Below are 12,025 nucleotides of genomic sequence, written 5' to 3'. Positions count from 1 at the left end.
TGATTCCTAATTATAATGTTTAAGTATAACTTTGCGACCAAAATTGTTCGTTTTTATCAAATATATACGTTAATTTGTATCATTTTTATTTTCAATTTTTATACAATAATACATAGACGCTGATCTAGTTTTGTTAAGTATTTATAACAAAGTCATAAAAATATTAAAAAATCACTTTGAAGTTTAAAAAAATCAGTTTATTTAGATTTTAGTAACATGCAGATGTTACAAAAACAAACAGTCTTCTTTTTTCAGACTACAGACGTTTGGTCCACCTCTTCTACTGCACATCTTCTACTGTAGAGGTCTACAAATGTGGTCCGCAGACTACAAACATTTTGCCTCAGAAAAAACAAACAACACCTAAGTCACCAATAACAATACTACAAATCCCTCTGTCTTAATTAATTTGAGATAGCTTAGAATGTCTTCAAGCTCTAGTGATATTTGTAAGTGGCTAGGAAACTACCTATAAATTTTTTAAGCTATTTTTTTCACTCATCTCTCAATTAAGAGTGAAGTCAAGGTGGTTTTTGTTGAAAGATAGAAGCTCCTAAAAACTACGTGCCCAACAAGCCATAAGTCTGAACATTATGGGTGTGTTCCTCAAAAGTAATTGGAAGCTGCAAGCTGGTAGCTGAAGCTGAAGTTGGAAGCTGGAAGCTGACAATTGACAACCAGCAACTTAAAGCTAGAAGTTATAGGTTTTATTCGTATTGGGTGTTCAACACAATAAGTTGAAAGCTTTTTAAATATGTAAAATTAGATAAAAAGATATATAGTTTATGGATATAAACCAAAATTGAAATATAATGATGATAACTTATTTTTTCTAAACTATAATTACCAAAAGTTAAAAAACCATCCAAAATTTAATAACAAGTGCATCGATTAAACTTATAAAATGATAAAAACTTTTTTTTGTGCATATTTGTAATATTGTATTTGACGTGCCACGACTAACTTATTTTTCGAGTTATTTTAAATTGTCATGTTTGACTAATAAAAAATAATTTATAAGCTAACTTTTTAAAAATCTACTTAGGCTGTGTTTGGCGTGCCACAGATAGTTGTCATGTTTGACAAAGTCAAAAAAAACTTATAAGCTATTTTTTTAAAAAACTAGCTAGACTCATTGTTATGAGTTTTTTTTTTTAAAAATTTTTCCAAATATATCTTTAATTAATTACTCCCTCCGTCCCATTTTTATTGTCCACAGATAAAAAAACACAAAGTTTAAGAATACAATAATTACTATTACTTTATTCAGTAAAATGACATTTATACATTTTTTAAAAATCTTACATTACTTTCTTTTAAAAGAGTAAATTACACGAATGGTCCCTATGATTTGGGGTAATTTGCGTGCTTGGTTCCTAACTTATTTTTTTAACTCGGAAAGTCCCTACTGTTTGTTTTTGTTACGCGCTTGGTCCCTACTGTTTGTTTTTGTTATGCGTTTGGTCCATGTCTTACCTAAAATTATTATTATTTAAATAGGGAAAAATTGTGGGGTGTATAAGGTAAGGTGAAAGGGGTGGGGTTGGAGGTGTGTTTATTTAAATAAAATAAAAAATCAATGACAAAATAGTCTTTTTAGGTAAGATAGCGACCAGGTGCGTAACAAAAACAACAAGTAGGGACCTTCCGAGTTAAAAAAATAAGTTACGGACCATTCGTTTAAATTACCCTAAACCATAGGGACCATTCGTGTAATTTACTCCTTTTAAAATTCTAGATTTTTAATTACTCTGTATGCAATAGAAACTTTGCTGTAAAATGTTTACTTGACAAAAGTAGTATTCCTATTTTAAAAATTTTGATTTCTTTTGGTAAACAAATGGAAGTAAAAGTGCCGCCATATTTTTATACCAAAATCACCTAAATTTTTGACTATTCCATATCCTAACTTTAAATGAAGAATTTTAATCGTCAATTTTTTTTCAACCACTTTTAAAATTCCATATTCTTTTGATGGCAAATATGTATAACTCCATACTTAAAGATAAATTTGGCTATATTTATCTGCATCTAACAGTTCGTAATACACCAGATTCAAGCTAGTTTGCTCTCATTTGACACTTAAATTTCATATGGAGCATTCCACAAATCCACTCACTAGAAAAACACTACCATTGCACAACGATCAACCTATATTCCAAGCCTTATTGCAAGAAAGTTTGGATGGACGATTAAAGAAAGGTTCTGCACGTGAAGTAGCTTCACTATTCTTGGTTTCTAAACGGACCGTTAGTCGTATTTGGTGTCAAGGTAAAAATCAAGTTGAGCAAGGATTACCGGTTGATTTATCTTCAAACATGTCAATGGTTGTCAGGCGGAAAAGGGTACAAATAAATTTGAATTAAGTTTCAGAAATTACGTTACGTCGTTGATCCAATATACGATCTCTTGCAAAATCTTTAAATGTTTCAAAATCAACTATGCATAGACGGATTAAGGAAGGTGTGCTATGACCGCATACAAATGCCATCAAGCCGACTCTAACTCATGAGAATAAAAGTGCAAGGTTAGAATTTTGTTTATCAAAAATTACGTTGGCATCATTATTTAGTCCACTTCCTACATTCTACGATATGTTTAACGTTGTCTATATTGATGAGAAATGGTTTTACATGTCAAAACCATCAAAACGTTACTATCTAGTCCCCGGTGAGGATGAACTGTCAAGAACATGCAAAAGCAAAAAATTTATCACAAATGTTATGTTTCTACGGCGGTAGCAACACCAAGATTTGATTCATCGGGCAACGGAGTTTTTTCAGGAAAAATAGGTATCTATCCATTTACAACATTAGAACCCGCTAAATGTTCAAGCAAAAACCGTGTTGCTGAAACATTGGAGACAAAACCTATTCTATCGGTGAACAAAGAGGTAACAAATTCATGGTTGATAGAAAAAGTTCTACCGGATATTAGAGCTAAATGGCCGTGAGGTTACACAGGTCCCATATTTATTCAACAAGACAACGCAAAACCCCATGTTGATGTTAATGATAGCGAGTTTCTTGAAGCGGCATCTCGAGATGAGTTTGATATTCGACTTTGTTTTCAGCTCCCAAATAGCCCGGGTTTGAATGTATTAGACCTTGGATTTTTTCGAGCAATACAATCACTTCAAGAACAAGAGGCTTTGCATACAATTGATGAATTGGTTGATGCGGTTCAAACATCATTTGAAAGAATGCAATCATAACAACTTAACAATGATTTTTTAACTCTACAAACATGCATGAAGGAAATCATGAAGGTTCAAGGTGGCAACAACCATCATGTACCGCATATTGGTAAAAATAGGTTAGAAGGACAAGGTAACTTGCCACTCCAAATTGAGTGTGATCAGAGTTTAATAGATGATGCTGTAATGTATTTGAACCATTAAAAAATTGTTTATCGAAAGTTTTTGTAAAAAACTATTCACGGTGTTTTGAATGTAATGAAAAAGTAAAGAGCTTTTTCTTTTGGAATTGAAGTTCACAAATTTACTGCCACTGTGTCTTTTGTTTTCGTAAAGTACATATTTTAATTTACTCTTATTTTCTTTCTCGTAAATTAGAATATTAAAGATATGATAGATGACTCAAATAAATGGTAAAATTGTAAAACTGCACTTTTTAGCAATGACAATAATTTTGGGACAACTAGAAATAGGAAGTTAGACAATAAAAATGACACAGATGGAGTATAAAAATATTATTCTAAATGCATTTTATGTAATTTTATAGTTTTTATAAAATATTTTTTTTATCGGTTAGTAGTTAATTTTTCGGCTAACAACTAACTTTTTAACTATTAGCTATATTTTTAGTTAACAACTAGTACATAAAATTTATCAACTAAATAAAAATATATATTTTATATACGATTTAGTGATAACTAAAGTATTTAGATTTAGATAAATGATTTCACTTTAGATCATAACAAACTCACAAATTAATGATGGGTCAAATAGAGGATGGGGTTTGTTAACAAGAATCCCGTCAATGCCTCACTCTCTCTCTTTAAACTCCATCTCAAGAACACAAAACCCTAGAAAAAACCTTAGAAAGAAACTAAAAAAGTTAGAACAAAATTTTGTTTAATCATCAAAATGTCTCTTCTTTCCGATCTCGTTAATCTCGATCTTTCTGGTTCCACTGAAAAGATCATTGCAGAATACATATGGTTAGATCTGTCTGCATGCATGCATGCTCTCTTTCTTTTTATTCATTTATACTCATTTTTAGAAGACCACATGAAAGTTGTACAGTTTATTTATTTGCTAATATTGGATTGATTATTAACTTGTGATCGATCAACAAACAGGATTGGTGGTTCTGGTGTGGACATAAGAAGCAAAGCTAGGGTAAAAAATAGTTTCTTAATTTTTCTTTCATGCATGAATAACTTACATAAATCATGCTCTGAGGTTTGTATGCCATATATTGTGTTTAATTACTATTAGACCCTTCCTGGACCGGTTTCTGATCCTTCAGAACTACCAAAATGGAACTACGATGGATCTAGCACCAAGCAAGCCCCTGGCGAGGACAGTGAAATCATTATACAGTTTGTTAATTTCCATCTTTCATCAAAACTTATACTTCCAGTAATTAATATATAATTAATATAATCTGAATCGACTCAAGTAACACATTTTTATCATGTCTCTAGTCCTCAAGCAATATATAAGGATCCATTCAGGAGAGGCAACAACATTCTTGTAAGTTGTTCATATCTATGTTTGTTTAAATGTTCCAAACTTGTTGATAACCATTTATAGATTCTAATTAAACGCTAGCTGGTTTACTGATTGGAAAATTAATTAAAGTTGATTTCATTTCATAATATATATGTATATTTATAGGTGATGTGTGATGCATACAACCCTCAAGGAGACCCGATTCCAACTAATAAACGTCATAATGCCGCAAAAATATTTAGCCATTCTGACGTCATTGCAGAAGAAACCTGGTATATGTATATATGTATCTATAGTTTTCATTTGGAAAACAAAAAAACTACTTTTACAACAACGATTGACCATGCATACGTTATTTTGATGAAAACGAATTAAACCCAAAGTTATTGTCTATTATAAAGATTGCATGATACAAGTGTTATAAATGAAAACAGGTTTGGCATAGAACAAGAGTATACATTGCTACAAAAAGATGTAAAGTGGCCAATTGGGTGGCCTATTGGAGGGTACCCTGGACCTCAAGTAATGTCTCGATCACCTTTTTCAAACTGTCAAAACATATATAGATTCTATATATAATGATAAATATATCTTGAATGATTTTTTTTTTTTTTGGTATATGTATAGGGACCGTATTATTGTGGTACAGGTGCTGATAAAGCCTTTGGGCGCGATATTGTTGATGCACATTACAAGGCTTGTTTGTATGCCGGAATAAATATTAGTGGCACTAATGGAGAGGTTATGCCTGGCCAGGTATATATCTTATCTGATCTGATTCTGATCTATACAAAAATAAAAAGACGATTGATATATAAATTTCATTTGTATTTGTAATAATTGGGTGAACTTATGATCTTTAATGTGCTTATGATCACCAGTGGGAGTTTCAAGTTGGTCCGTCGGTTGGCATCTCCGCCGGCGACCAGGTGTGGGTGGCTCGCTACATTTTAGAGGTATGATTGATAAATTAAGTAATATTATATGCATGTGTTCTTTAAAAAAATCCAAAAATAATCAAGTTTGATGTTAATTAAAGACATTATTTTTAATCTACGAATATACGCAGAGGATAACTGAGATCGCCGGAGTGGTTCTTTCATTTGACCCAAAACCTGTTCATGGTGATTGGAATGGAGCAGGTGCTCACACGAACTACAGGTACATACATACAAATGGTGCTACTTACAAGACATTTTGAGATATATATTTACGTGAATTAATGTTGTTATACTTGAATATATATGTATGTTGGTTTGTATGTAGTACGAAATCAATGAGATCAGATGGAGGTTTTGATGTGATAAGGAAGGCGATTGGAAAGCTTGAAAAGAGGCATAAGGAACATATAGCTGCTTATGGAGAAGGCAATGAGCGCCGACTAACCGGAAAGCATGAGACGGCAGATATCAATAACTTCAATTGGGTATTTCTTTATAAATATATTTTGGTTGGTTCATGAATGTGTAATTAGCGTTTGGTTAATTAATTACAGGGTGTAGCGGATCGTGGAGCATCAGTTAGGGTTGGAAGAGAAACGGAGAAGGCAAATAAAGGTTATTTTGAGGACAGAAGGCCATCATCGAATATGGATCCTTATGTTGTCACTTCAATGATTGCTGAGACAACCATTATCTGGCAGCCTTGAGTCTTTTGAACACTCCTGTTTTGGCATCTTTGTGATCAAAGGTTGGATCAAGGATTTCTAGCTAGTAGTGCTTAGTTCTATTTATTATTTATTTAAAAGAGTTGTTATATTTCGATTACGTTTCTTAGTCTTTATGTGCAAATATTTAGTGGTAGAACCGTAGAAGTAATTCTTGCTTATATATTATTAGCTTGTTTTTATTTGTAGGTTGCAATGAAGATTGATGAGTATAATTTCATTGCATCTCAATTTTTGTTTTTTCTCCAAAGCTTTATACGAATTGTGAATGTGTAGTATAGAGTTCTCCATCACAACATCGTGTGAGACCCAAAGCTTGTTTTTGTGTGCTTTACTTGAATGATTAAGATTTTCTTTCATCGTAATATAATGTCCCGAGTCTAGATTTCATTTTGTGTGCTCATCAATTGGTTCAGCACCAACACGTGAGCCTGAACTAGAACCTGAATCTTCTCCACGAGTGTTCATCGCCATTCTGAAAAAACAACCATACAATAATCAGAACATACCCACAAAATTCCTCATCCTACAGGCTTCCTAGAATCTCCGCGTCTTTCCTCGATTTGAGTACGGATTATGTGCTTTTAGTAGTACGGATCCAATACTACCTTCCACACCTATCCATACTTTCCTCCCACTTATGTTAGTTAGCTACTTCATGAATACAATTACATCAACAAAGCTTGGATAAATATTCGACTAAAATATTCAACCCTACAACGATTAGACTCAAACGAGAGTTGCGCAATAGGGCCAAATCAATCACTCTGAGATTACTTAACCTTTGCAGCATGTAACTTAAAGTATTCACTTAATTGTTAACTCACATCATCAAGAGTCCCACAAAGCACAAAGCAAGCAACATTCGTGCAGTAACACTAAGAAGCCACAAAACAATTAAATGACATCCCCTACTCACTTGCTGCTACGATGCTAGAAACTTCTACTAACACTGTCAGTTGCCTTATGCATGCAAATTATACACAATATGAGATCAAATAGACTTTCGAATAAAATATTATACCCTAAGACCACAACCAAACAAGGACCAAGAGATAAGGCTTAATCAGTCATTTTAGGGCTATGTGATCTTAATCGTATACAATTTTTAAAACATACACTTAGCAATCACTTCCACCGTTATAGATTCCAAATCTAACATAGCATCCAATTCCTCCTAGGCTACAAGACATCACAAATCAGGCCAATCTATCATGCAATTCCTGAAGGTATCCCTAACCTTATCCTAACATGCAAACATTTCATATCATATAACATATCAACATGTATGGGTATTCTGGGAATCACTTACTTGAGCTCGGCTGATTCATGCATCACACTCCCTTTTTCTTTAAAAAAATCTTTTTAGAAAACTTATTTTCTTTCAAAAAGATTACCAATTCCTCGGTTTGACTCCAGACACACCCGAGAGTGTGCCCGAATCCCTCAAACCAAGACTTTGATACCAACTTGTAACGTTCCAAAAAAATTCATAGTAAAATTTTCATTTTTAAAACCATAAACAATACAAACAAGTTGTTCCAAAACTAATCTAAGTGAAATATAATATTTAAACATCAGAGTAAAAATCACAAATAGTTGATGTGGAATAAGCTCTGGGGGATATTGTGCAGTCATGCCGAGCCCTTCCCTTTGGAACTGGAAGTACCTAAAACCATAAACATGAAACTGTTAGCACAAAGCTTAATGAGTTCCCCAAAATACCACATACCATACATATCATCGGGCCTAGCTCGCACATTGGGCCCGACCCATAATAATGGGCCTATCCCTTCCTAATCAGTGGGCCCAACCCATCATACAAACGGGACTAGCCCGACATACAATGGGCCTAGTCTAACATAGAATGGGCCCAACCTACTCATGCAAATGGGCCCAAACCTACATGCATGCCAATGGGCCCATCCCAACATATAATGTGAGAGTCGCAAAGATAGCTAGCATCCTACGAAACACATTCTAATGGGTCGGCATTGGTGCCTTTGACCCACAAGTTTAGCGAGGAGACTCACCTGACTCTCGAATCAGCTAAACTACAGCTCAAGGCCTTGCAACCGCTGCTCCAGCACTCCTATCACAACATACAAGGTTCAACCTTAGTCTACACACTAAAACCATCCATCTTGACCAAAAGTCAACCCATGACAAAATTCAACGGTCAAAGTCAAAGTCAACAACCCATAATGTCAACTATCAAGCCTCACGTTGTGACTAGCCCTTGGTCACGTCGTGAGAGCTCACTCGACCCAATTCCAACTCGATTCACTCCAACTCAGCCAACTCAAACACGGATAACTCACTAAGCTAACCTCACATCGTGATCCCCAGAAATGTTCAACATAAACGAGATCTATCATTCTCACGACGTGACACCTTATGTCTCACGTCGTGACTACAGTCTGAAGCCAATATCCAAAGATTTAAGTCCTTAATCCATTAAGGCTTTCACTCTAACTTTTCCAGAAGCCAAAGGGGACTCCAAAGGTCCATAAAATGATAACTTGATGGACACGCATGTCGCATGCATGTCCTCCATCTATTCTAGGTCAAAATGAAGGGATTAACCCAAAATCTTCATGCATGGGACCAATAATCAACCAACTCTTAGATCTGAACAATATAATACTGAATGAACCCTTAGAAAGCATAAAGTTGCCAACTTTACGTATTCCTTCATTTCAAACTTGCTTAGACATGAAAGAAATGGGACAATAACTTAGATCTAACCACTTTAAGCAATAAAGTTTGAGTCTTTCCCACTTACAAAGGTCCAAAAAAAAAATGAGATGATGATTCCTTGCAAGCTCCACCAATAGAACACCTTCTTCTCCTTCTTCTCTTCTTCTTCAAGACAAGAAATTCTCCAAAAGGCCAAGAATCAACCAAGGAATTAGGGCTAGGGAATTTCTAAGGTAAAAGGGTGTTAGAGGTCGGTAATGAACCCTAAAAATGACTTAGAGGGGCTTAAATACGAAGGAAACCCTAAAAGATAATGGGCTTGGGCTGCAACAGTTCTCACGTGTGAGACCTTATGTCTCACGTCGTGAGATTGGTCCCAAAACACAATTCTCATGTTTACCCTTTTCACGCCGTGACCACTCAATGGTCACGTCGTGACACTCCATTTCTTCCAAAAATCGACCTTTTGATTCCTTGAAACCCTAAATCGATCTATCCTGGAAAACGGGTGTTACATTAAGGATGTTTCTATCACTAATGTAATTCAATTGCTCACTACTAATAATTGAGCCAATAACCTTATTCAATCTTTCTGCATGGACTTTAGTGATAATTTTATAAATGCTTCCGGTAAGATTAGTAGGCATATAATTCGAAAGAATAAGAGAGTCTTTCACTTTATGAACCAAGGTAATGAAAAAGTCATTACTCCCATGATTTATGTATGTGTTTTGCTAAAAAATTATAGCCAAGAAAATGTTCGAGCATAAAATATTCCAAAATTTATTTATAAATTCGAATGTGGAGCCATCTGAGTTGGGGGATTTATCATTGTCACAACTCCAAACTGCATGTTTTACTTTTTTCGTACTAAACAGACATGTACACAAATCATTTTCTTCATTATTCAATTGTTAAATTTATTACTTTGGAATTTCGGTCTATTGTTGTCAGCTCCTTAAACATTTTATTGAAAAACTCTAATGTCTCTCTTTTGATCACCCCTGAGTTTGTACACCGCACACCATTGATCTCGAGACAAATTATTCTTGAGTTTTTAAGGTTAGCATTAATGATCAGGTGGAAAAACTCGAGTTCTCATCACCTTCAAGTAACCATTTGCATCGTGAATTTTTGCTTAAGGTCAAGCAATCGAGTAGTCTCAATTTCTTTTATATTTACAATACATTCTTTCTAGTTCGCCTTTAACTAATTATCATCTATGAAAATCCGACTTTGACAATAGTATCAATGGCAACAATGTTTTTAGTGAGATCACCCAACAATTTTCATTTCTTTTCTCTTATTTTTAATCTCCATTTGTTTACAGAAATTAAGTAATTTAACCACAATTTAATGTGTATTTGAGATAATAATAAAAAAAATGTTTTTGGCAAAAATAACCACTTAGTCCGGAATGGGCATTCCGGACTTAGAAAAAACATGTGTTTTTTGACAAAAAAATACATTGAGACTGTCATTCCGGAATTCCCAAATGAAATTTCAGAGTTCGAAAAAGAAACTCCGGAATTTCAAAAACAAGTAACAAATCTGATGAACAATTCCAGAATTTCGAGAAAAAAAATTGTTTTTTTACTTAAAGCTAACAAAAAGTTAAACAAATATAGTAAATGTGAGCTATATATGATATTAGGGCATACAATCATACATTTTATTGAAAAACGATGACATTAAACGTTTCGTAATTGACATTTCAGACATAAGTAGAGAGATTTCTTTGGAAAAAAACTTATTTATAATGATTAATTCCTCAATTTCTCATGTTTATATCGGACTAGTTTTAACTAGCCATAACTTACGTGAAAGTTTCTGGATCAAAGAGACCACGGTGAGGCTCTCAAACTCAATATTCCACACCCTTCTTACGATGTCTAATTTCAGGCTCCAATAATATTGCTACATAACGGGTGAAAAATGAATTACTAAAAGTATTCATAATACCCTTTGGTTAAAGCTTAAACCCCTTTATTACCAGCATGCTAGTCACGTACTCACGAGAATAAAGAATTTAAATATGTACGCATTCACGAATCACGCATGCTTTTTCTCTTAACATAATTAAATGTAAAATGCATTAATAATTTCCGTAATAAATGTATTTTGAATTTAATTATGATAATATTTTCCATAATTAATACTTCTTATATGTGTCCTTAGGGCACATATTAGAAAATCCCTATAATACTAAGTTGAAAATAATATAACGAAGGCCTGAAACACCACCTTTTTTCACATACAAAAATCTAATCTATAGTCGAACTCATATCTTAATATCTTATGTCATAATGAAGTGATGAAAAATGGTTTGCTTAACCCAAAATATATTGTTAAGGAATTTAGATGTGGCTATTTTAATGTAGCGAATTAACATATATAACATTGGTTTTTTTTTTTTTTAATCCAAATGATATTTAATAGTGAACAAAATCTTAAAATTTTGGAAATTCATTTTGGGATTCTAATCCGAATCCAAAATTTCAGATGTCCGAAGTTTTAGGTACTGATTTAGATCATATATACATTGTAATTGTCCAATGTTCTTATAATTGAACTTCCAACGTGATTTACTTTCATGGTTTCTATAAATTTCACATTTACCTTCTTCTTACATAATTTTCATTTTCAATTATAATATATATAGTCTAATAGGTGTTCGGCAAAAAGATGTGATGTAGGAGAAAAATAATAGTAAAATTTCGAAAATCTTCGAAATAAATTAAGTTAAGGGTTGAAGTTTAAGAACGTTCTAATGAATATATCAAACAAAATGACTAATTATATATATATATATATATATATATATATATATATATATATATAGACACACACACGATATGGTTATGAAAGCTAGATCTGGGTTGGGTTCGGGTTCAACCCATTTATTAATTGGGTTGAATATTTCCAACCCAACCCAACCTTTCAGATAAATGGGTTGTCAT

At 33.4% G+C, this 12,025-nt stretch overlaps 1 protein-coding gene across 1 annotated transcript; it reads left to right on the top strand.

Annotated features, from left to right (window-relative positions):
- The first annotated feature begins 4,078 nt into the window (after positions 1-4,078).
- Positions 4,079-6,347, top strand: GLN1;5 (glutamine synthetase 1;5). The gene is given in 11 exon segments (XM_079070315.1): positions 4,079-4,182; positions 4,324-4,363; positions 4,463-4,566; positions 4,672-4,720; positions 4,829-4,971; positions 5,134-5,221; positions 5,327-5,455; positions 5,581-5,655; positions 5,769-5,860; positions 5,966-6,125; positions 6,195-6,347. Coding segments are annotated over 11 exon segments (1,107 nt in total). The 5' UTR covers positions 4,079-4,108.
- Positions 6,348-12,025: the final 5,678 nt, after the last annotated feature.

Source organism: Lactuca virosa, chromosome 9, assembly GCF_052849685.1.
Source record: "Lactuca virosa cultivar CGN04683 chromosome 9, Lactuca_virosa_CGN04683_v6, whole genome shotgun sequence".
In the NCBI taxonomy this organism is placed as follows: domain Eukaryota; kingdom Viridiplantae; phylum Streptophyta; class Magnoliopsida; order Asterales; family Asteraceae; genus Lactuca; species Lactuca virosa.
The sequence above is the reverse complement of the archived record's forward strand: the minus strand, read 5'-3'. Positions and strand labels throughout refer to the sequence as shown.